This window comes from Barbatula barbatula (genome assembly GCF_947034865.1).
Source record: "Barbatula barbatula genome assembly, chromosome: 23".
Lineage (NCBI taxonomy): Eukaryota > Metazoa > Chordata > Actinopteri > Cypriniformes > Nemacheilidae > Barbatula > Barbatula barbatula.
The window spans coordinates 18,308,093-18,335,376 of NC_136786.1; the positions used below are offsets into that span (position 1 = coordinate 18,308,093).

At 37.5% G+C, this 27,284-nt stretch overlaps 2 protein-coding genes across 2 annotated transcripts; one reads left to right on the plus strand and one right to left on the minus strand.

The window, feature by feature from the left end:
- Positions 1-13,759: 13,759 nt before the first annotated feature.
- Positions 13,760-18,230, minus strand: ca2 (carbonic anhydrase II). Its single transcript, XM_079447590.1, has 7 exons — positions 17,900-18,230; positions 17,352-17,549; positions 16,604-16,722; positions 16,323-16,415; positions 16,162-16,224; positions 15,916-16,071; positions 13,760-15,331 (listed from the first exon to the last, which is right to left on the minus strand). Exons 1-7 carry the CDS (start codon positions 17,931-17,933, stop codon positions 15,212-15,214), a joined length of 783 nt encoding a protein of 260 aa, XP_079303716.1. The 5' UTR covers positions 17,934-18,230; the 3' UTR covers positions 13,760-15,211.
- Positions 18,231-18,873: 643 nt separating this feature from the next.
- On the plus strand, positions 18,874-20,728 carry rbis (ribosomal biogenesis factor). The gene is made up of 4 exons (XM_079447591.1): positions 18,874-18,941; positions 19,041-19,197; positions 19,271-19,384; positions 19,702-20,728. The coding sequence occupies exons 2-4, from the start codon at positions 19,087-19,089 to the stop codon at positions 19,768-19,770; spliced, it is 294 nt and encodes a 97-aa protein (XP_079303717.1). The 5' UTR covers positions 18,874-18,941; positions 19,041-19,086; the 3' UTR covers positions 19,771-20,728.
- The last annotated feature ends 6,556 nt before the right edge of the window (positions 20,729-27,284 follow it).

Here is a 27,284-nt window from a genome sequence, read left to right on the forward strand (position 1 = left end):
TTAGCAAAATTGAAACGAGAAATGCATTTAATAAGGGCGACACATCGATCACTGTAGTGATGGAATATAACATGACAGACGGTCATGAGATTATGAGAGAAGATTTTCTGGTGAACTATTCCTTTAATGTATGCGTTTGTACCACGTGACTAGAAAACAAGGCAATTAATAAAACAATTTATGTGTTAATATCACAACCTTTCAAATGACTTTTGTCAGTGTTGGTTAGGTTGGTAATTCATTCACATAATGTATTTATCACAAGCACATAGGTCACCTTACAACATTTTGCAAGTGTATACGTGTCATCATTGCATAGCATTTACTTCAACTGTTGTCTAAATTAATAAAATCAAATGCTTGTTATTTCGTTGTTTTTGCATACAGGGATTATTTGAAAAGAATCAGGATACGGTGTTGTAAGGAAAGAAGGAAAATAAATCTGATTGGTTCTCTCCAGATCACAGAACATCTGTGTCATTTGGGGGAAGTTAGTCTTGAATAACGTCTCTGATTAAATCGAAAGGAAAAACAGCTTATCCTGTCTCAGGACAAATAAACCATCCCTTGTCTACAAAGCTCTTCCTCCTGCTAAAAAAGATCAGATGATAAATGACAAGACGAGCAAAGACAGACAAAATATAAGCCGTACTGTACTGTGACGTTTTATCTTGAAGTTCTTGCTTGATTTTCTGCACAGAATCACTCATTACTTTTAAATAAAAGCTGATGTTCCCTTTTATTCAGACAAACAGAGGAAACTCTGACCCCACGATATTGATCTTTATTGGACATTATACTGTATGTGCAATTCAGGTCAGCAGTCACTCTCACAGCCTCTGTGTCATGTCATGTCTATTACATCAATGACTGTATCTAGTAAGGTAATGGATTGCAGTCAGAGAGCAGACGTGATACATCATCTATTTTCTGTAGCAGGAAACGATTAGAATTTGTACTTTTAATTGTTGTTACGCCCATAATGATGCAAACAGGGTTTGTCAGGACACATTATACACTATTGTGCGCTCACTTTCTAAAATCATTTCAGGGTTTGTTTTCCACTCAATATAAGTGCAGCCATCATAAGTTGATTTTGTGGGTATAGTACCATACATATTGGTTTAAAGACAATAGTCTTTATACAGTGAACAAGGTCATGGGGGCAATTCAAAATTCAAAATTTTTTGTAAGATAAGATGTCACTGGCACAAAAGCATATATTTACAAAACGTGTAGAGCAGTTTGTCCCTTTAGGGCTACTGTAGAAACTACATGGCGACTTCCAGAGGACCCGCGGTGTATGTAGATAGAAATAGCTCATTCTAAGATAATAAAACATAACGCTTTATTATGTAGGATCTTTATACACTGCCAAAGACATAGTTACATAGCATTTCGGCCAATAGATCCTCTAGTGTGTAAAAAATTACACACTAGACCTCTAATGCTCACATGTGTCACATGTCATTTTTTAGTTATGAATCATGCTGAGTAGCTGTATACATACAGATAGCCCTCAGGTTTTGCTTCATTATCCAGGAAGGAAACAAATCAGCATCCCTCCTGAGCTCTGCGGTCTAACCGAGAGGGGAGCATGCTATTCTTAGATCTAACCTCCCACGGCTTGTGTAAGCACATTTTCTTTTGCGTCTTCAGCTTGAATTTTGTAGGCCCTTCAAGCCTACTGTAGTCTGGTATATAAAGGTTGACAAACATTGAGTTTTTCTAATGCAGCCCAAATGATACGGTAGCCGGTGTGTTATCTAATGAAATCTTGTTAACTGTGTCATGATGTTCAGATTAAAAAGCCTCACATATGTGAGGGATTTTACACCCTGCTTCCACGTGTCGTAATGATGTGGATTTACCTAAGATGCTTACTGCTCTGTTCTATATAAAGAGGATGAGATCTGCCCTCTCTCTGTGGATGAAACTGGGCAGATGAAATTGCGTAGGATGAAACGGTGCAGACCCATGGGGTTGTGAGGTTTTACTTCTATCGCAATTCTTACAATAGACCTTATTGTTTTATAATTAGGGTCTGAACGTCCTCACTGCTCAGTCATTTATCTTTATTTTCCTGAATGAGAGCTAAGCTCAATGTGCAAAGTAGGTTAGAGCAATTAGACCAAATGATTCGCCCAAATAATAATAATACAGACCTTTGTTACTTGCTAAGCCTCTTTTGATAATATGAAATGGTTTGAATCCAAAAGTGTAATGCTTAATGATTAGAATTTCATCAGTAGTCATTTCCTCTGAATTATTATTTTGTCTTTCATAACACAGTCGATGAAAAGATGGAGTAACATGCATGACACATACAGTGTTATTTTAAGCAAAGAAAAGCTATGTGTGTTACAAAAAAGTATTTTATAATATTAACATGTATCTGAAATGGTCAAATGTCATTGCCTTTGTTAAAGTCCCAGTGAAATTAAAAATGACATTTTTGTTTTCATGAAATATTGCAGCTTTTATAGTAAATAGCTTATCAATATGGGTCAGTTTCTTTTTTTTCTGTACACTCATAATCTTCAGTTAAAATCTGAAAACGCACTTCCGCCCCGGAAATGACTACCCATCTCAAATGATGTAGATTAGACGGCTTGGGCGGAGGATCCGTTAACTCCTCCCTTTAACTGTCAGTCTGCTGCCAGTTTCATTTCAAAATGCAAAGGCTGTTTTTACACATCAGTCAATTCGCACACACACATTTTTCTCCTTTGAAATTCCTTTTCACTCGGAAATGTGTCAGAATGAGGAAGAAAAAACAATCTCAACTTCCGGTTCACAGGGACTTTAAAGTTAGTCAAATAATGTTACATTTCTGACATATTCTTCTGTTTTTACTTTTCGATCAGATTGTTGTTATAATGTGATCTGAAATTAAAAAGTGTTTTTATTAAATTGGAAAAAATGCAGAATACCAGTATTTTAACTTTATTTTAACATCTGTTTTTTGGATCAGACTAGACTGGGACTTTGAAATACATTTTAAGAATTATGCCATGAATACTTGAAGAAATAATTACAACTCTTAAATAACTTTCTTGCTTCCAATTTATCTGCAAAGAGTTAAAAACATGAAGTCTGTTGTGCTGGTGATTCTGGACTTTATTCAACTGGACTCAGGAATCAGGTCATTTATATTCAGTGTAAATATTTGTGTAACTTGTGAAACAGTGGAGGACGGGTCAGAGAAAGATGGGAATCTTCAAAAATCCCATCAGGGTAACTTGCATACAATAGTGGCCAGAAATGACGTCTTGAGGTCATATTTGAACAATATTTATTTTGTATGCCCCCACGGGTTAAATTAAAACATCAAAATATGGAACCATGGTGGAAAATGGAGAAAACATGATATATTAAAGAGATACTGTATGTATGACAAAAATATTTTAACTAAGTCTATCAGGAAATATGGGTTAACAATTGTGAGAATCCATTATTTTCTGTGTCTGAACTGTTGCAACATTGCAAGTACAGATATATGTTTTGTCTAACCGATCTCCATCTATTACAGCGTGCTCAGTACACGTTGACCTAACCAATGTGTTATCCTGTTATTGTGTGAGATGTTCAGACATAAGTAATATGTTCGTCACTTCCTTACTTATGCATATATATATACTGAACCCATCTTTAGTAAACTTTGACTTTGGGTGAACTACACTTCTGTGTCTGTGTCATTCTTGGTCCCCGGATCCGGTTCCTCTGATTGCTCCGTCGACTAGACCCTTCAACTCATGAAAGCTGTATACCTAGGCAAAGTAATAATCTTACAACAATACAAAAACAATGCATGGATAAACAAAGGTATAACAGGAAATTAAGCAAACCTTGACTTTCATCAGTATATATCGCTTCGCTTTAAAAGCACACCTACACATTTTAATACATATTTAAAAATAAATTTAACATATTATTTCAAGGGCTAAGATGTACATTTTTTTAAATCACTTGGCCACTACTTGTGTCTGTAAATAAAGATGTGTAATGTTTGCATTGACCGCCCACAAACGTTACAAAGGTCGCATGCTCATCGCTGGTATCACAAAGCACTTTCCTGTTTAATTTCTCAAGCTGGTTGTTTGTGATCAGGCTGATCCATGCAGACGGATTGCGAAAAGTTCTACCCCATGAAAGTTGGCTTGACCACACAAACCATAGTTTAACCATAGGTTTTGTACTAACAAATGGAAATCACTATGTCAACTTTAGCCATAGTAAAACAATTGTTGATTTTTGTAAGGGGATCTGCCCAAACACCAAGGAGGAAGTGTGATGACAATCGTGTGTTACAGCACAAGACCTGTTGTGATAAAGCACAGAGGTATTAGTGTTTGCATTAGCAACACATTGGTGCTGGTTTGTGACCTTTTGTTACTTTGGTTCTGGCTTTCTCTTGTGAAGGGTAAGTTAGAGGGCACTACACCTTTTCCTGCATGTGAGATAGCAGTCTTTTAACTTTTAATCTTAAAAATGTTGCCAGTCTGGATTATTATCAGCGTGTACAGTCATATGCAGATGTCTGGTGTGGGTTTGGCTGTGATGAATGCACGTATCAAGATGAAACCACCATGAGAACTAGCTTAATGTTGGTTAACTATTTGGTTTCACTCTGCGCATTTTTATCCAGTCACATATAATAAAGGTTCAGATTTCAATAACATTTGAATACACATTCAGATTTTGTCCTATTTATTGAGTCCTCACAAAACCTGTCAAGGACACGTCAGGGTCACACGTCACCCCAAAATCAAATCTCTCAAAGATCAAATAAAGGGATAGTTCATCCAAAAATACAAATTGTGTAATCATTTATTCACTCTTATTGTAACATCTGCTCCGTCTTCGTCGACCACGCCCCCCGCACCAGAGCCATCTACCCGCTACATCCGTTCTCAATCACTGGACTTACACTTCCCATCATGCAATGCATCCCTTTGACATCGTTGATCACCCCGCACCTGACTCCCACTACACTCCACCTGAAACCCATCCCATGGACTCTATATATACTCAGCCTTGTGTTAGTTGTATTCTATGCTCTACCTTGGACTCGCTTGTATTATCTTGACCCAGCCTAGTCTGTGGATGTTATTTGTTGAATGATGTTTTGCCTGTGAATCTCGTGGATGATTATTTTGGATTATTACTTTGTTCCCTTGGATGTTTGCTCGAAGAATACCCAAACAGTTCTCAGTTTGCTTGGACTCATTAAACTCACCTTTTACTACTTCAACTCTTTGTGTGGTAACATTACTTCTCTGACGTAGTGTTACACTTATTTCATTCAAAGCCTCAATGTGACTTTCTGTCTTCTGCGTTTTTCAGTGTGTCCATATACAAGTCAACGGGGTCCAGCGTTGTTTGCTGACCAACGTTTCTCAAAATATCTTTTGTGTTCTGCAGAAGAAAGAAAGTCATACAGGTTTGAAATGGCAAGTGGCCGATGAAATGGTTTAATAAATAAAATTTTGGGTTTGGGACTATCCCTTTGTGACATAACTGTAATAGAAATAAAACATTATTCTCATATACTGTAATGTGAACGACATCAAATAATCTTTAATAAATTTCAAATATATATACATTTTGTTTTAATTCATTACTGATGTTCATCGTGTTAATATATTTGTTGAGTTTATTTATTATTCTTACATCAATACAAAGACAGGGAACCTAAGGTTAATATTAACATTACTTTAACTTACATTTAAACACGTTCAGGTCACTTAGAAGTCACCAACGTTTCCATGCAGGCCAACAATAAAGATCACCAGACAAGGTGTTATCCTCAGAAGGGAACATAGTGAAGGAAATGAGAAATCTGAAAAGACTGTGTGTGGTATATGTGTAGAGTAAACATTCTCTCTTATTTGTCTTTTCTGGCGCATGTTGTATATTGACTATATGAATGAGGTCAAGTTCAGGTGTGGATAGGGATCTTGACAAACATCGCTGGTACACGTACGAGACGGCGACGAGGTACATCCTGTTGTCCAATTCCTTATCAAACAGTCGTCCAGACCACTAGACAACAATCAGTTGTTGTTTCCTTAGTTTGTTTGTTTTTGGCTATTTAAAAAGTCATTGTGTTTGTCACTATGGACGGTGAACTTGTGCGGATCCTCAGCACTGGGTTCAGCAGGTGCATGTGGGAGAGCCGATATCTTTCAATTTATGCATATACTTTATACCAATACACCAAGATTTGTATAAAACGTTCATTCGAGAAATCATGCGTACAGGGCTTAAGGCATTTCTATCGACCTGTCCACATAAATACCGCATGAGTACAAGAGAGCTTTGAATAGTATTTAAGTTACCAGGGACTTGTGCAACGGGGAGGTCAAGTTTACCGCATGACTCGACTAACAAATGAAGAACCCCCTCAGTGTTAAGATATAGTACATATTCAATTTCAACTGTAAAGCTGCAGGATTATTTAACATAGAACATTGGTTGCCAAAGCTTTAATAATATGCACGCACGCACACAATATACGATATATGATCAAAGTGATGGCAGTACTCCAACACCAAACTATCACACTCTATGGGCCGGTTTCCCGAACAAGGATTAGTTTAAACCAGGACTAGGCCTTAGTTAAATTAGGATATTTAAGTTATGTTTTACAAAAAACATCACTGGTGTGCATCTTGAGACAAAACAATCGCACTGATATATTAAGAAGATATGCCAGTGTAAATAATTTTCGTTAAAGACACCTCTAACATTTCAGTTAGTCTGGGACTAGCCTTAAGCCCTGTCCGGGAAACTGCCCCTATTATATGTTTGTTCTATAAGACTAAATATTACATTCTAGCGTGTATACCATATATAGAACCTATATAATGTATGTATTTACGAATATATAGTCCTGGAATAAATTAGAGACAATTACAAATTTTAATTTCAAATAAATGTATCATGGCATTTCTAGATGTATTGTGGTCATTCCAGTCCAGTGTCTGTTGAATTTCAACAAAATCAAACCTCAGGAGTGTCATAAAGTCATCCAGCAGCAATGTGAAAGACGGACATCATGACAAGACACATAAAAAATGCGATAAAGATCCAGGTTATCACATGAAAATGTATTTAAAAAGATTTCTTAATACATGAACAAATGTTACTGTTGTATTGCTTGAAAGTTAATATGAACAGGAAACAAAAAAAAGATTTTTTCCTAAACAAAAAAAATACTTTCTAAAATTGAATTGGTGTGCATATATATACTGTATATTATACCGTTTGTGTTTGGCCTTGTTTTTATATGCCGGTGGGGACCTTAACATGAACACACTCAAACGCAAAAAACGTATAAATCGCACAGAACTATATATTTCGAACATCTAAAAATGGTGTGTGTGTGTTTTTGTGTGTCACTACCCGTGCTGTGCATCCATCTGGATTTGATATGACAAGTAATGTCACCCATTTTTACGCCGCAATATATCTCAATATGCACATTATACGAGAAATACCGTTGTTTGGTACTTATTTTGTCTTTGGAGTTCAGTGCTCTGTTATAACGCTTTTGTTTGGACATTATGTGAAATCTTCTTTTGTGTTCAACATCAAAAAGTCTGTCGTATGGGTTGGACAAAGATTAGCAAAACTATGACAGAATTTCAATTTTGGCGTGATTACTATTTCTTTAATATCTCATACATTCAACACAGTTTATTACTTCTAAGGTTTCTCTACAGGTGTGTTTGTTGGACTGCATCTTTATTTTGAGTGTCTGTTCTGGTTTATTCGTCCTGGTTTGTTATTCCACGCAGGCATCAGAACAAGAATGAGGGTTTGGGTTGTTTTTGCAAATAATCCTTGTTGAAAGATTAATTTTAATCATTACGCCTTCACGAGCATATCATCTATGTAAATATGCGTGATGCATATTTAACATTATGCATGTTGTGGATATAGCATGTGTGTACAAAGGACACTTTCAAAAGAAAAGGATAGTAGACGCGATAGGACGGTATCTGATAATGCTTGGCGTCTCTAAGGCTGGGTTGCATATTTTGCTGGTCCCATTACATTTTCACATACCGTAACTAACTGAAGATGTTTGGAGTTCTTCTGACATTTTTGTCTTGTAATAGTTTATCGTACATATATTGCATCTATTGCTGTTTGAAATATATGACATAAATATATTTATATATTGCAAGAAGCGCATCGCAACACGTATAGATGTTTACATATTTACAAGCTCCGAGTGCAGATCTCATTTAGGGAAACTCTCCCCTGACCTTTGCATGTCTGTGGCGAGGTGGAGGTCCGACAGCTGCGACAGGTGGTAATGTGAAACTAGACCCTTGATAGCCCATGAAGAAACTTTAGCATGGTCTGGGGCGCAAGTCAGCACTGAAACTCACCCTTGCACTTCTTCATGATGGCCCGGCACACTCTGGAGACCGTACATCTCTCTAGATATGACTGAAGGTATAAAGGCATATTAATATTAACACCTGTGTGCTTCTGTAAAACAGGGATGGATGGAGGTGTAGTGTCTGTTAGGGCTCAAGCTTCGGTTCTCGTCTTGAAAAACAGAGTTGCACTGGCTTTCTCATCTGTCTTAAACAATAGATATCTATTTCTGTGAGCGAGTTGTATAAGGATGCAGTGGGACGGTACATCAAGAATTACTGGTTTAAACACTAAGTATAAAAATGACTTGTGAACAGTTTCACACAGAATCTGCACACCGTCTATATTACGTTTTCCACTGTGTTGTAAAAAATCTGCAGAATGTTACGGCACAGTTTTAAATGTTTATTGTAAAATGCTGCTAACTGTTACTATTCTTAAGACGCAGTTAGCAATATACTATTTACAAGTCATCAATATACTTCATTGTAGCTGTTTTGAATGTGCGGATGCTAGCGGTGGATTTTAAAAACGGCGGCATTAATTACAGTTACTTCTGATGTAATTGAACTAAGTACTGTGTAATATAATTTTGATGTAATTTCCACGAAAGTCTTACTTTAAAATGTATGCTTAAATGTATACTTCTCAAATTTGTAATACTTAAGTTAGTTAATAAGAATGATTTATGTAGTTATTTATATATTTCGTTTCATGTCTATCCTTGAATCAGTTCAAAGTTGATGTAGAAAGTAATTAGTAATAGGTAATTAAATACTTTTTGGAGAGAATCATTTGTACAGTAATGAGTAATTAATTACTTTTTCAGAGTAACTTACCCAACACTGGTTATAATCATTCTTCCAAATATCTTTCTCTGTGTTCATCAGAACAAAGACATTCATACAGATTTGGATCAACTCAAAGGAGAGTAAATGACAGAATTTGGGTGTCACGGTTTGGTTAAAGGGAGAACCCAAGTGCAGGCAGACACGGGGATGAAGGGGTTAACACAGGGACTTTAATGTATGTACAAAACAGAAAACAAACACCCACGATGGGGAAGCAAAACAAGAACAGGGGACACGATAAACTGATAAGAACAAAACACACTTGACAAGAACACTAACTACAAAATACCAAGACTAAACAGAACACTCACAAAAACTAGAAAATACTTAAAGCCTTTTCCGGACGAGGGGGATCGACGGACGGAACAAGTACAACAAACGAGCACAGGACAATGAACACGAGGATGTTTTAAAGGGGAAACACAGGATAATTAACAAGGGGCAGGTGAAGGTAATGAAACACTAATGGAAAGGCTAATGAGACAAAAGGGCGGGAAACACCGACGAGACACGAGAAAGCACATGGCGAGTCAAAATCAAAACAACGCCATGTCTTTCTCACACAAAACCTAAGGCTATGCCATGACTCCACTGCAAGACCAAGAATAAACATGACATGATAGCAGAATCATGACATTGGGTTTTTAGTTAAGGTATCACTTTAAAAAACTTGATTAAGTGATCAAACAAACTGCAACAGCATTGGCACAACCGATTCGCACCCCTTCATATGTGTGATTTATTAAAATATTGAATAGCTTTGCATTTCTATCACGCATTTATAAATGTATGATACATTGCGTGTTTAAACTTATTACTTTGCGTGCGATCAAATATGCGTTCTTTGTTTTTTCTGTTGTTCACTATTTGAAATGGGTGTACCAGCTGTCAATCTGGGTGGACCAGTTAACACAAATAATACCAACACAAACAACAACAGTTTAAAGAAACTGCACAGAGCATGCGATGCGATCGTGAGGTGACAAATAATTTATTTCAAGCTCCTGTAAGATTGAGCACATGCATACGCACCCGCCTTTTTGACGCCTTCTTAATGTCAGAATTTAAGAGAAAACAAAAGCTAAAAACAAAAGGGCTTTAATAAAAATCCTTAGATTGTTATGTGTTTGTGCGTTTGAGCTTTGCTATCATGCCAAATGGATGCCAAAGATGCCAAATGGGTTGAATAAAGTTGCCCTGATTTTATGTTGGATATCAGCTGCTAACATAACCTAAAAAGTACGAACATTGTTTATCATATAAAGGTAAAAAGTACTTATTTAATAAAACATTTGTTTAACTATTGTATGACATATCGCTTATTGCTTCCCGAACTAAATGACTACATGTAAATGTTAAATGTAAACTATTACTGTAGCAGAATATTTAGAAAATACAGACTAAATGGGAAAACACATTGTTTTAGTGCTGCTTTCTAAGTGCATCTTGAACTATAAAAAAAACATGGTAGCAACAAACATCCATTTTGCGATCTTAACTACAGCATGTTGTTTTTCATTCATTTTTAAGCAATTATTTGCACTAAGCATGAATTTTTAATGCTGCCCACAACCACATCAAAACAGACCTTCATTTCGCCATTTGAGAACAGCCAAGTTGAGAACGGCCAAGTTGAGAACGGCCAAGTTGAGAACGGCCAAGTTGAGAACGGCATATTTTCTGTTATGAGTAGACTGTTGATAAACTGAAACGTGTAAGCAAGTTATTATAAAAAAATCAATGAATGCACGTTCATGTTTATTATCATATAAAAGCCAAAAAGCTTTCATTGCATGGGGACTTTAATCAGATATTTCCGATATTTATATCAGATAAATTAATCACAGGAATTTGTGACATATCCACGAAACGTATAATTTAGCTAATTTTATTTAATTAACACTTCTGTCATATAGGAATTTACAGTCTGTCTGATATTTGACCTTTGTTTTGACTTGCATAACCCAATATGTTTCGCTTTTAGTCAATGTTTTCTTGTACAGCTGCTTTGTAACAATGAAAATTGTCAAAAGCGCTTTATAAATAAAGCTGACTTGACTTGACTATAATCTATTGATTTGTGTTCATAGACACGAACTTCCCTTTTCTTCTGTCACTCAACAAGACAGGAACACAATTTCACTGGAATTCCTGCATACTGTATTTTCTGGTTCATAAGAATTTGTACGATTTTATACGTACTGTATATATTTACATACGAGTTTGGTTCCAAAATGAGTTTTTAATTTTGTTTTTTAAATCTTGTATTTTTATATTATCATGTTTCTATTGTGTTTTATTGTGTTAGTTAGCTGAATTTTTTCAGTTATTATGGCAGTCTGCTTGATATTTATTGTAATGCACAATAAAAAAACTAGATTTTTGAAAAAAAGATAAATGTGTTCTCATTTTGGAACCAAACATATATGCAGTATGTCAACACATCATACACGTTATAACATGATATTTTTTATGTTTTATCGTTTCTTAAAACTGCACTAGCTAACAAGTTGCTAAAAGCGACTACCACATTTAACGTCATCACGCAGATAAATCTCACAAATAATGCAACATGGACACATTTCTCTAAAAATGAAGATGGAGATTCATTCACGGGGTAATAACTTAACACGTTTTTAATAAAGTTTGAAAGAGTTGTCAGAGGCTTGGTGGTGGTGACGATGATATCGAGCGACCGTAGAATATTCTGTTTAACATCATGATAGCTTGGCTGGATTGGCCTACAAAAACATGTTATCTCTGCCATACTCTATTCATAGGATTTTGTACAAACTCATTCATACTTATTTAATTAAATCAGTTATTTAATTAAACTTTTTTTAATCATCAGCATTTCATGTAATAGAGTCCATTTTTTATACAAAATGGAAAAGGACAACATTTGTGAAAGACTCACAGATGCAGATCTCAGTCAACCTGCTGCTTTGACCTTCACAGTGACCTCTGACCTTGTGGCTCACTGCCTATCAACCTCACAGCGGAAATCTTCCTTATCAAGTTTATTGTGGCAGTTCAAATGAGTATTCTACCGTACAGCTTAATCTTAAGCATTACGTAGAAAGACACAGACGATCTCAAGCTATTTTACAACAAGCATTGCTTAAATGGTGACATTAAATCCATGAAACATATGTGTGTGCGTTCTTAATGTTTGATGATACGCCTGCTTTTCTAGAATCACATTAGCATGTGAAGCCTGCGGATATTACTGTTCCTGTCCACAACCGCGTGTGTGTCCTTGTCTATAGGTCATGCTTCATTCGGCAGTCCCGCTTTATCACGCAAGAGTGCTCTTCCTGGCATCATGCTGTAAAATCAAATGAATGTGTATGTTTAAGTACAACATTACTCTCTAATTTACATCACCCAGACAGTATTCTTATGTAACACATTGATTCCTGCGGGTGTGGGTCTGTTGTCTGGTCTGTCATGTCGTTGCCTTCAATAATTCTGTACCGGCTCGGTGTGAACTCTGTGACGTCAACGTGCCGCAGCATCATTGCTCTGCAGCGGTGGATCATCGATGTGAATATAAATGAGGTTGGTTGATGATGTCATCAAGGTTGTGAGGGAGAGAATCAGCTGTCTCCCCCCGACCCCAGCCTCACGCAGCTGACAAAACAGCTCTGACTGCGCTCACATACGTGTCTGTTACCAAAGAAAAGTGTAGGGGTGGAGGTTATCGATTCTTTACTAATGCCGTTATGATTTATTACCTCATTACAGTGAAAGATATCTCACAAGCCTATTTATTAGGAAATAACAATACAGAAAGGTTCATGGGCTACTGCGACAAGAGCTGCAGCGTTTTCTTTACAGCGCATTATTATCCCAGGACTGGTTTCTAGCCTCCTCCTTTCTGCAGGGGTAATAAAACACATCCGTGCATTGGTTGATGCTTAAAACCTAACGTTCCATTACATTCGACTGTTTTAGTGTTTTTTATTCTCACTGAGAGACCTCAGGGATGTAACCGGTCTAAGCTCTCTTTATGAATACCTCTTCTGACATGTTAAACAAAGCTGGTTCTCTTGTCACTTTAAACAGACATAATAACTCTTTGCACTACCTTACATCTGCACAGTTGTATATTTCACTGGTTCATCTGCCATTAACTATATCTTTTTTTTGAATCCTTGCTTGTATATGTATATTCTGTATTTATCTGTATTATTTTATTTAGTGTTATTTGTATTTTGTGTTAGTGTTATTTGTATGCACCATGGGTGTAACGCAATTTCAGTCCTCTATATGTATGTGGCATATATGTATAAAGCAGATTTTGACTTTGACTTGACTTTCTGATCTTTTATACATTCTCCTGACTTAGTTAAAATCCAATAGATATTATTGAAACTTTATCCCCGTTGGTTTTCCACAACGTATACAAAATTTTTAAATGTGAAAAAATGTGTTTGGTGAGGTTGACCGTAGAAAAATGAAAGAAATCCAAATAGTGGCATAAAATGACGAAACGGAAGCATACAAATCTTTACTTCAAATGTCCTTTAGTTTATGGCTAAAACAATATTGCTTAACATACTGCAGCCCTCAAATTCAAGTTCATTCAACACAGTGCACAATTTACACTTATTTTCTTTACAAACACATAACACGAGACAAAAGCCCCTGATCCCTGAAGTGGTTTCTTATAAGACATTGCTGTGCAATACACCCTTACACAAAAATAACATATATTTATTATGGCTAAATGTTAAATCATTTAATAAATATTTGAAATATATAGATGGTTTCAGCGGCAACAACATGAACAAACGTTATGTGGCCCAAACTTAACTTCCAGTAGACCTCTGCAAAGAAGCAATGAGTAGTTTTAAATTCAATTAATTTTAAAATAAGATATTAATATGAATAGAAATTGAATATAAGATAAATTGTTATATTATATTATTTGATATCCAAACACAGACTGGAAGTTAACTTCGATGAAACCGTCTTAAGAATAATACATTGTTTATATTACAATATATTGTAAATAATAAAGTATTGCTGGTCTGCATATACTGAACAAGTAAGCACTTGGTTCCAGTATATGGAAATGTATTACTTAATATATTGTATTATATTTTCCAGTATATTCACATATTTTTTCGTTTGGTAAGGGCTTTTAAAAGAAAAGAACACATTTAAGGAATTGTTTGACATTGCAATAAATGCAGTTATTGCTACTATTTGTCAGCTAAAACCTTGTGCATAGGATTTCTACAAACAACATCTTAAAACACAATGAAGCTGGTGTTTTGACAATGTGAGACACAAACACATTTTTTGTTGCATATGCTATATTTTGTGCATGATTTCTCAGCGTGCCTGTGTGGACGTTATGTCGCGTGTATTTGTTTTTCAAAAGGGATTTTTGTTAGCTTTTGCAGTCGGATAGCAGTGTGCATTGGGTTCTGTTAATCTGATGCTGTGAGCGCCAGAGATTACCGCATGCCAGGGAAGGACATCAGCCGGCACAGATGGCATCGCTTCGGGTAGAGTCTGTACTGCTGGCGTCTTAATCTGAACTACTGGCTAGTCACTAAAAATACATATGACATACCCCTTATACCCCATTTATGACTTAAATATTCCTTAAATATATATATTTTTTTTCTCTTATATGTTACATATTTATATTTTATCTCTGATTCGTGTAGTATAATATTGGCACCATGTTCTTAATCCAGGTAATTCAAACATTTGAGCAAATAAAAGGAGAATAAAATGTTTATATGCTCTCCTATACTTGTGAGTCGCTTTGGATAAAAGCGTCTGCCAAATAATAAATGTAAAACAATTAAAGACAGAATGCATTTTGTTAGTATTGACAGCTGTCAGGTTGACTAGCATCACCACCTGCCCTTATCTCAGAGCCGCGCACCTGCACATCCTAAAGATGAAAGGAAAGGGTTGGCAGGGTCGGGTCGGGGGGGATCCCTTCACTGGAAAGATGCGCGGACCACACGTCCCTTAAGAGGCTGAGGGGGACGATAGTTATTCACCATGCAGCACGCCTCCTCTTTCTCCGCCGAAAACCGTAGACTGCGAAATTTTTCCATCTGTTTTGAAAATATGACAGAAGGACAAATGTAAAGAATGTTTAGCACGTCTTCTGTTTGTGTACTGGAGAAATGTGTTAGAATAAATAGGTTTGCAAACTGGTTAAACATTAATTGTCCTACATGGGACCCTTATTCATTCTCACATACTAAACAGAACTGACATCAGGTTAAGTTAATTTTACATTCATAAAGTCAATGATTTAACAGGCAAGCATAACCTGAGGTTATGTACACAGTTAGCAGCTGAGGCCTTCAAGAGTCCGCCAACGTCATGACTTAAACATTTAACTGGGTCGTGTTAACTTTCACGAAGACGCTCGAGTCTGACACGACTACAGAGACCGGCAAAACAATCACGTTATAAAATATTTGATATTTAATTCAAACGCAGTATCATATGTTATACCTCAACTTATCTATCACATGTGCTAGTTTGACCTCCTATCATTACTGCATTGTGATTTATTATACAACATTGAGATCTTGCAATATACACCAAATCCCTTCTCTGCAAGATATGCAACACTTCACTACTAACTCTATATTTGTATAACGGTTATAAACTGTGACGTGAGCAGGACCTGAGCAGAGCTAATGCTGATCGGCTCCTTGCAGACAATCCATGAGACGCTCTCATACAGAGGAGGTGTGGTCAGAGAGCCCGGGTACGTCCAGTAATCCAGCGACAATGGGAGCAGGACACTGGGGTCAAAGTTTGTGAATGAGTACTGCGTTCCCTGTGTGATAAATCACAAAAAAGGACCATTGATTAAAATCTTAACTCGAATCTCAATTGAAGATAAAATGTATTGAATTGGTGGCCGTGCCTTGCACTGAATGGAATCCAGAGCAACAAGAACCTTCTGAAGATGAGGATTTTCTGCACCAATCTAATAAACAAAGCAAATAAAGAAACAGTGAATGCAAATGACAGAAAATAGCACAAAGGAAATAATGTATTAAAACAGCAGTAAACTTGTACACGGACCTCTAGAAAGACTCCCACTACAGCAAGACCATCAGGTTTATCAGCTGCTTCAGCGAAACTGGAATATTTTGTATTCCAGTGGACTAGATGAAGCTAAAAATAACATTATTAGAAACATTAATTCTTATTCATGAGCGTCTCGAATACCTTCATAAAAGTATTTCCTGTAGATCAAGGATCAATTCCAAGAGAACACAAATTCTGGTAAAGCGTGTAAGGTCGCTTTGTATAAAACCATCTGCCAAAATGCTTGAACGTAAATATCCCGGATGGTGACATACCTCTGCCGGATAGCATTTGCCATTGACTGTGTGCTCAGATCCTTTATCATCGCAGTCTCCCCAGTGAAAGTGGAACTGTTTGAGTCTGTAGGTGCCTGAGATCGGCCCTCCCGTCAGAGCTGAAAACAAACATGACAATAATTGATGTGAGGGTTTTATGGTTTACAATTCTTCATTGCACGGATTCCGTCTGGCCACTCTCTCAAAGTTAACATAAATGAAACATGACAAATGATAAATGTACATTTTGTGACCGTGCATGGGCGTGATTTCCTAAAATTGTGTGCTATAACTACAGATTTAGAGATATAACACGTATATGTGTCTTCATATCTGCTGAGTTTGCAGTAAATACATATAAACTACATGGTCAATGAATTTACCAGCGATGTATTTCTATTTATATTCCAAAACTATTGCAAATGAATGTTAAACCATTAGAGCAAAAGCCAAGTGTCCAAGTGTTCTTACTAGTTAATCACTGCATTACATATTTTGCAATACTCATAGACATATTCATTAGCAATATTGGCTTTGTGCAAACATTCGATTTGTGAAAATGCATCAAGTAACATCAACATGATATAACTTTCCCCTTTTATCTGTTTTAACACTGTGTCCTTCATAAAGCCCCGTGACTTAAGCTAATGATTAATAATAGAATAGTCAGTTCACACTATTAGTTCACATAGTTCACACAGCATTTTGCGTAGATTATCATAAAAAATGAATAAATAAAAGCACAAACTTGAGCTATCGTCATCATCGGCAAAGGTCACTTGGAAGGAGTGTCCATTGTTGAGGATGTCCAGGGAAGTAGAGGGGTCATACTTCAAAGCAAGGGGCTTTATTGAAGAATCATATGACGTGGATTCAGCTATTATGTCTATTGGAGACTGGCGAGGGCCATTAGCAATCTGAAAGCTTTCACACCATTTGTGCGGTCCTAAACAGGGGACACAAAATAATGACGTTTCGTTACTTTAATGCATTAGAACGAGCAAAAAAATATGCATTCATCATGTGAAAAAAGAAACATGTTATATGCATTTGTCGCAAAAAACAATGATACATTTATATGCAGTATAAGGGAATGAATTAATTACCAGTCACACATTGTGACCATGCAGGTGCCAAAAAGAACAGGTCTTGGCTGCATAGGGAAGTAATGTAATGCACGAGACGCAAAGAACCAGACAGCTTTGATTCATCAGTGCATGACCAGCACTGTCATTCGCACTTAAAATCACTCATGCAATGCATTTGGGTTATTATTAAAAATAGTGCATGTCTTACCGTTATGTTTCGCGTATCCCCATCCCTGTGACATTGTGGCAGTAGAGGAATGAATGCAGTCCTGCTTGCGAGTGCCTTGAGATACTGGCCACAGATTGGGCAGTCGGCAGGTTTAAATAGGGGCTCGCTGGACGCTCTTCCCTACAGGGTTATTCCACATGATCGTATATTAAGTGTGATCAGAAGGAGGAGCTATTAAAGCGAAGGATCGATGATGCTCTCTCTCTCTCTCTCTCTCTCTCTCTCTCTCTCTCAGATGCTCTCTTCAGGAATGCGCGATCTGACACCGGCTCTTTTGCTTTGATGTGACACACACACTTCAGCAATATGTGATTGCGCAGCACGCCAGGCTGGGATTCGTGACGTAAAGTGATACTGTGACGGACTGACAGAATTACATTAATCATGACAGGCAGTCGGTATGGTCTGAATCCCCATTGAAAAAATGTAAAATTGAATTTTGTCCATCACGTAACCATTGCATCCGCTTTTTGCCATTAAAACAGAACGATGTATTTCGCAGGACTACATTAGATTTGACATAGCAGTGTATATGATAAATACATATCTGGGCTGTCTGCAGCGTGTGGAAATTGCATACATTACTAAAACTTGTCAATCCATTGTGATATTTTGAGAATAAATAAATAGCTTGTCTGTATAAATCCGTATAAATGTTATTCTACTGCTTTGACACTGTAAAGCGTTTTTATCCTTAGAATATCTGAATTATAAATACACGGTGATTGAGCGCCACCTGGCGGTTGCGAGTATTAATTTCAATTCATAATATGAATAGAATGCTTGCGTGAACTCACAAATGAAGACATAACACCTTTCGTTAAGTCAACGATGGCGTAAAAATGACGTAAATATTTCTTCACAATTTTGTTCCCAAATAATCTTATTTTAATTTAAGGTTGCAGTCCTAGATACATTTATACAAATAACGACACTCGTGTCGTGCGTTCGCCACATCGTTAGATGGCGCCACTGAGCCAAAGCCACGGAAATGCGCAGAAGCGAAGTAAACACGTGCATTGTGAGCTGCGTGTGAATACACAGAATAGATATTTGACTATAAGTATATTTATATATGTTTACTGTATGATCGCGTGTCATCAAAGCTTCTGTTGTTCAGATAGCAGCTTGGCTTGGTTTCATCCAGGATCATTTACAAGGGAAACATGGCCAAAAATAAACAAAAGGGCAAAAAACTGCAGAATGTCTTTCAGGTTGCGAGCAGACAAGCGAAGCCTAAGACCAAAACCAAACCCGTGAAGACCTCCTTAAAACACGTAAGTTATACTCTCGATTCAGATGGGACACACTTGTATGGTCTGATATATTGTTTTGACTTGTCTTCCCCAGATAAATACTTTAAAAAATGAGAAAGTGGAGAACTTGAATCAGATCTTTACAGAGGTACAGAGGGATGTGATCAGTATATCAAAATCCACATGCACACCAAAGAAACAACAAAAGGTGAGACTTCTTTTAATATTGAACTACCCATGGATATTTAGAAGTAGTATAAACAATCCACAAACCTTGTATGGGTTGTCTTACGTTAGACAATAAATAATCAATTGTTTATGATCATTTATATTTTTTTAACTATCTTCGCTTTTGAATCCATTTTTAAACCGAAACTGCATCAGTTGTTTAAGATGAATTTAAATGCATCTCTTGATTTTTGTCTTTTACAAAATCATATATACATATATATATATATACATACATACATACACACACACACATTATGCTTTAATATTCAGGACTGATATACCATCTGTTTTTAGATGGTCAGAGAAGCCCCACGGGAACCTGCAAATGTGGATAGTGCCGCACAGCTTCTCTCTCAACTTTAGATCTTCAAAGATTTCATTGTAGAGTATAACATGTACTCAGGGTTGAACCCCAAATGATCAAAAAATGTATGATCTGTATACACATACATTGCATCCCAAATGTTTCTTGTGTGCATGGCTTTACCTTTTAGCTGCGTATTTCCCCCTGTCCTCTGGATGCTGAGAAATGCGTTTTCAAAATTGAGATGGGCAACTTTCCCTATTAGAGCAAATATTTGGGTGTGAATGTTGTGTTTGTCGAATCACAAAAACAACTATTAAAGAGTGAAATCTAGTAATGTGCTTCATGCCCAAAACTGAAGAAAAAACACTGTGTGTACTGACTTCTCAACATCACTAGATGGCGCACGTTTATTTAACAATACCAAAACTGTACTTGATCAATCTTCTGGGCCCGGTTTTTCAAAAGGTTTAATCCGCAAAAATATTTTCGATTGTGATGAATATATATATCAATTAGTGACAGAATAAAATGTATTGTTTTTGGTTTGGATAAATACGTTTAATCACTGTAGCCTGACGGATGAACAAATACAATTAAAACCTTATGAATAAATAGGATATCTTGTAAGATACTGCATGATCCAAATATAGTATTATTTGATACATTTTTTAAGTTTTCACGTGTTATGAAGTATGTAGACCCATGTCACAAATATAATACACAATTAAAATCTATTACAAACTCTTATTTTCTTTATGTGTATCTCTGGAGTTGACAGTATCTGGGACATTCAGCTTTTCCAAAACATGTATACTGTGTTCACATTAAACAAACCATTAGAGATAAATATGAATATAATGAAACTCCTCTGTTTGCAGTGTGATTATCAGCTGTAGCAAAGGTCCTAAAAGAAAACTGCACATTAAGCTTTTTCTTATGAACAATACCACACTGTACATCATTCTAGCTTTGTGCAATTTTACATGCCAATAAATGCTTCATTCTTCACTGTGGAAAATCAAGAGAATGTTGTGAATTTTCCGATTGTTGCCATTAATCTGCCAAGATCCGAATTTAGCATTTTGAAAGCGAAACCTGTAAGTCTTTACTGTGCTATTTAAAACAGTTGAACTCCATCGTGAGGCAGAATAATAATGCTGTGCCTTATTCTCAAGCACGTCGTTCATCTTGCGGGCTCCGGAAAACAGATGATTGCTTTCGAAACAGAATAACAAACAGTTGCTGAGGGAGACAGGAAATCTGGATCTGCACCGAAGGTGAAAAAGGGAGCCGAGTGCGCATTTGTAGAGACACTAAACTGATGTTGTCAAAAGCTACATAAGCATCTTCTGTACACCTGTCAAGACTGTCTCCTGATCTCTTGGCAGTGTGATTTTGAGCTCTGCATATCTCGCACAACATAAAACATTTTAATGCCACCTTGACAAAACTAATGTGGCAGGCAAAGCCTCCATCTGTTGCATTTGGGCTATGCCATGCTTTCATTTGGTTTCTTGTTCCAGTCTCCTGTATGTGTCGAAAAGGGGTTTCTTTTTAACTCAAGTTTTTAACTTGAGGTGGCTGTATAAGTTTGGCTCTGTGTTAGTCTGGTAAAGTTCAGCATTAGAGATGTCGTCTGATGAAAAACACTTAGCATTCAGGGCACACCTTGTCGCTTTGTGCAAAAGCCTCCTGGAGAGTTTCAAAGCAGGTCAGATCAGCCAACAAGAAGGAAGTGGCGGTGGTTGACTTCATCCCCTGGAGTCAATCAATGTTAATTCCTCAGATGCATTCAGTTGGTATATGAAAATAGAGTAGCTGATATAAAGCCTTGCATGTATCTCAGATCAGTCAGGGTTTCTTGACTGATAAAATACACGTCTATGTTTAAATGTCAAGTTCACCCAAGAATGAAAAGTCTTTCATTATTTACTCATCCTTGTGTCGTTCAAAACCTTTTCAAATAAGAAGATATTTTGAAGAATGTTGGTAATCAAACAACACTGACCCCCATTGACTTTAACTACGGACACATAACCACAAAAATATTTATCACAAAATCTTTTGCTGAGACATGCAAGTAAATAATGCAAAAATGTAATTTCTTTTGGATGAACTATCCCTGTAAGACTAACCTTGACAACAGACACATGGCTTTCTGCATCTAATTCTGACCAAAAACTTTGAAAAAGATGCAACGATAGCGGTTTGCAATAGAAAAACAATACGACAAAAGTTCTGCCCTTCCAAAACTGATATGTGCAGATTATGTCACAAAAAGAATATCTGGTATACTTGCTACGACATATCTGGAATAAAAACATTCCCCCAAACCATACAGTACAAAGTTTGAAAAAAACCATTATTCCTTAGTCAAGTCAACTTTATTTATATTGTGCTGTTTACAATTGTCATTGTTACAAAAAAATATTGACTATAATCTAAACATATAAGGTCAAATATCAGACAGACTATAATTTCCTATTTGCAGTGTTTATTAGTTAAAACTATAAAATTCTAGCAGCCCACCCTGCCAGGCAAACAGAGGGAAACCAGGCCTTACCAGCGGATTCTAGTTCCCCTCTGGCAAAAGCTGCAGCCTCTTGACGGTGCTTCCATAACAAGGCAAAATAAAACAAATTTGATTTAAGATTATCATCTAATTGCGGCTAAAATTTAGTAGAGTCCCCGCATTCGAGCACTAGTAAGATACAATTTTAAACGGTTGTGTTTTTAAGACCTGTGCACCCTGGGGTCATGTTGATGTTTTTTCTCATGTTCATCCTGTGTTGCACTCCAGTGTGTCTGTAAAAAGCCGGACATTTACCCATAATCCTACAATGCAAATGTTTCTGAATCAACTCTCTTAAACGGCCAATTAGAGATTGTGTGAAAGTCTAAAGATCAGTTATGCTCTCGTTTTCAGCCCGTAAAGGTTTTAGCGCGCAAATGACTCGCAGCAGACATTCATAATTCTAGACATTCTAGTGATTAACCTCACGTCCCCACATCACATCTAGTTACGCCCCGAATGCCACCGAGATGAAGAAAAAGGTACTGCTGAAATTGATTTAGCTGCTTCAGTGCCAGAATTGAAAAGCTTCATTAATCCAGACCGCAGCTGAGCCACGATGTTCTACATTTCCTTTGTCATTCACCTTTACCCCAAGGCTACACCATGCGTGTTTATAAGGAAAGTAAACAGGGTCCATTTTGATATAATGTTAAAAAACTTGAAAAAATACAGTGAACATTGCATTTGACCAAAGTGTGTCGCTCTTTCTTTAAGGTTTTGAAAATTGGCATATACGGTGTCTGACAAAGACTATGTAGATATGTGTATGGAGGAGGCCTATCAAATGCTGATTTGACCCAAGATTCAGAAGTAATGATTGAAGATCATTAGCGGTGCAATCACAGCAGGGGTGATTCTTGATATGGGTCTTGTCCAAAGATAATTCAGGTTTGACTGCTTTTACGTTATTTCAACGCTTTTTCTCGAGCCTGGTACATTTCTCATCGACAGTATTGATTATACAAAGACCCTTTGATTACAGACAGAGACCCTTGAGAAGTCTTGAACATGTTGGGTGTCTGAAAAAAGTTTGATTTCATGATTAACCCTTTACTCTAAGACTTCCCTTTACAGTTGGCAATTCTGATTGTTTAGTAGGCTTTTTATACGTCAGTGTCAATTAGTAGCATTAGCATCGATGTTTGTTAATGTGATTCTCAGGAAACAAGAAACTTATACCTTGAACGCTCTTTAATGGGATAAAGGCGTCTGCCAAATGCAATGTAAAACCAACCATTTTAGTTTGACTTCGCAGAATCAAAGTGCTTTAAGTTATACATTTGATCTCTGTTTTGTCATAAAGATGAACGTGTAAAGTAATATTTTGTGTAAATGCATCAGTTGATCAGCAGGCAGAGGATGAGATGCACACACTTGGAACATCTAAAGCGAATCAATCTGGAATGAGGGCATGAGATGATAACAATCGACCGTCACTGCCCCGTGACCTCTCCGAGTGATTGCCCAGCAGAAGCGGTTCAATCAAAATTCAAGGAACATCGGTCTGAGGACAGATATGGACCCCGAACATCACTGGAAATGATAAGGACAAGGAAGTGTCTCAAACTCCAACAATGTCGAAAGAAATCAATACGTAATTTTCTCCCAGAATCCGCGCTGGATCCCGAAAAATCCATTTTTCATTTCTTCCACCTGAGATGCCGCTTCAACCGCTTCAGCTACTGAAGAGATGTTCAGTCACGACTTAAATTTGTGTTATTAAAACTAAATGAATTAAGCTTCGCTTAATGAATCGCCGCTTTGTCACCGAGCACTGAGAAAGTCGTGCTGACTGACACGAAAAATTTGTGTCGATAAACAATGTCACGATTTCCAGTGAGACGGTGTTGCCATGTCCTACAGGAACCCGTGCTTGACCTTAAAGCTCAACGGCGCGGCGCAGTAATTAACTTTCAAGAACTCAATAACAGCAGGACAAAGATATGCTCACTTATGCCCTCAATATATGCATGAGACCAAATTTACAATTTACTGGACTGTCTGAAGAACTCCTGAAGAGAATAATGAACAAATCCAGTCAGAGTTATCTCTGGTTGTAAAAAGGCCATCAGATCTTTCTGTCCGAGCCCTTGGGACTGTTGTTAATCTGGATCTATTGAAGCCCCCTCAGTGACCACCGGACCAAAGCCAAGAAATGCAGTTAATATGGCACCCAAGGGTTTGTTTTAAATGCCACATTAATGGCTTTCGGCTTGTCTTTAAATGTAATGACAGAAATGTGGGTCACAGAACTTGTCGTTAGATCTGTTTAAATAGTCACTCTGTAGCTGCAGCTGAATCCGCCCCCTATCTCCTATATAGTGCACTTTGGTGTCCGCCATTTTGTAGTGTTGTCCGACTTCTGAGTAAACAACTCATGTCCTACATTTGTTCACTACTTTTACATCCAAATCAACCGTATGGTTAGAATCAGATGAAATAGTGACCATTGATGCCACTGATGTACGTTTATACACTTTTTGACAGTTATTTTCTACTTCTTCAGAATACGGATTAAATGAATAGCAGTGTTTTATTTTTAATATATTAAGTCATTCTATTTAACGTGGCAAACAATTGTTTTGTCCACTTTATTAAAAACCAATACGTGAGAAATAATGTTAAAATGAACTTACCATTTTACAAAACAATAAAGCCACAGGTGTAATTGAAGCGTTATGACGTATGTCCGCGATAGTTAGACGTGGGATTTACGTCACTGGCCGAATTTTTTTCACTCATTTTCGTTCACTCGTTCCTCATATAGTGGATTGTTTAGCATTCGATATATAGGGAATAGTGGACGAGTGAACAAGTGAGCAAATTGGGTCGCACTTGGCGTCGTACCTCACTACCCAGAATAATAATTCTTCCTAGTGTGCAAGACTAATAAAATCATTATTGCGAGATAAAGTTCTCATTCATTTTAACTCACAAACAGTGTGAAACGCTTACGAAGCAAGAATATCATCCGCGTTGTTTTTTTACACCAGCGCGAGTCATTAAAACTTTTCGCAGATTATCGTCACAACACGCAAATCCATTAAAATATTTGTCAAATAAGACCTGGAAAAATGCGCATCCAGCCCTGAGCTAATATAATATAAATGTTAATGAAGATCTGTGCAGTGAACTGGGAGATGAGCATTTGTAATGCAGTAAAGCACGTTAACTGGGAGATGTGATTGGATAAAGCGTTCCGCGTTTTTAGGAGTAACTGTAAAATGAATAGAGTTTGGATAAAAGTGACTATTTGGTAGATTTATATCAACTGGAGACATGTATAATTGTTTTCAGTTGTACTTGGGAATGTAGCTGGAAATCATCCATATGCATTTCTCCACCCGCGTGTAAAATGCGGTAATTGGATTTGGTAAACAACATTTGAATGTGATGCTGTTGTGATTTGATGATGAGATACGGTGGGATCAATGCATCATCACTGGGGTCTGACGTCCAATCCCATCGCTGTGGAACATCAAATCTTATTTCTATTTAAACAACTTTACTCATTTTACTATTAATTGTCTCATGAATATTGTCGAAACGAGATGGGAAGCGAGTTAATACAATGAACTGATTCCACATGAAGTGGCCAGTGGCCCTCGATCATTAACCCGGACGTTTGCTTTTGCTGTTGATAAATTGAGTGCGTTTGAATTGCCATCTGTAACAGCTGCTCTCAGGTGCATCCAAAACTGTGACAGGTGCTGCGGTCACCCCGCAATATTACTGCCAAGTTCTGCATCTCGATCTGCATTTCAAATATTTTGGTTGAACGATAAACAATAAAAACACATTTCCGGACTTCCGGTTTGATGAACCAGGAGATGGCAGCTTAGGGAACGGGCTCCCGACAATTTCGGACATAGTTACCCACTACAACCCGAATATTTAAAAAACAAACTTAGTTTTCAGCGTGATTTAACACAGTGGGTCTCGAGAATGCCCAGAGGGAAAAATAAAAAGTCAAAGCAGACGGAGTTGCTCGACGTCGAAAGAGCTAGCCAAAATTCATCGCCTAGCAGCGTAATGGAGGATGATGATGATACACATACGCAACTCGGAGCGGGTCAAAGTGAGACCGGGAACTTTGGCCTCATACTTAAAGAGCTGAGAGAGTTCAGAAAAGACAGCAGTCAGCAGCTAAATGCGATTCGGGAAGAAATCAATAAATCCAATACTAGGATTGAAGAGGCGGAGAGGAGGATTGACGCCACTGAAACACGGTTACAAGTGGCGGAGGATACCGTTCAGGAGCTACTACACCTTCAGATACATCTAGACGCTAAGCTGACGGATTTAGAGGGCCGCTCCAGAACAGAAAATATACGAATTCACGGCATTATAGAGGGAGCGGAGGAAAATTCCCCATCGATGGTGATGTATGTAGAGCGATTGCTACGGGAGGGTTTGGAGCTTCCGGCTACATTTGAATTTCGAGTAGAAAGAGTCCATCGCGCCTTGATGCCGAGGCCACCTGGGGAAACATCGCCGAGGTCCATCGTTGTCAAGATGTCAAGCTACAGGATGAAAGAAGAGCTGTTGAGAATGGCCTGGCAAAAACGAGAATTTCAACATCTTGGGAAAAGAGTCAATCTCGACCACGATTATGCACCGGATGTCTTGAAAAAGCGAAGGGATTATGCCGAAGCAAAAGCGGTATTAAAGGAGAAGAAAATCAGATTTCAGACACCATTCCCCGCCAGGTTCCGAGTTTTCTACCAGGAGGGAGTTGTGATGTACGATTCGGAGGATGATGCTACTGAGGATATGGCGAAGAGGGGGTTCCCGGTGCTTTTGGAGCAAATCCAGCAGTTCACGTGGCATACCGTCAAGAGACCAGGGAACCGGCACAGAGCTAGCAGGGCTTTGGACTATAAGGAAAAATTACAGGCCTTTAGACATCAGGATTCAAGATGACTGCTAGTGAACGGAAAACTGCTGTGTGCGAGTTTGCTGGAAATATAACGGGTGAGTCCGTTAAGTCGCTAT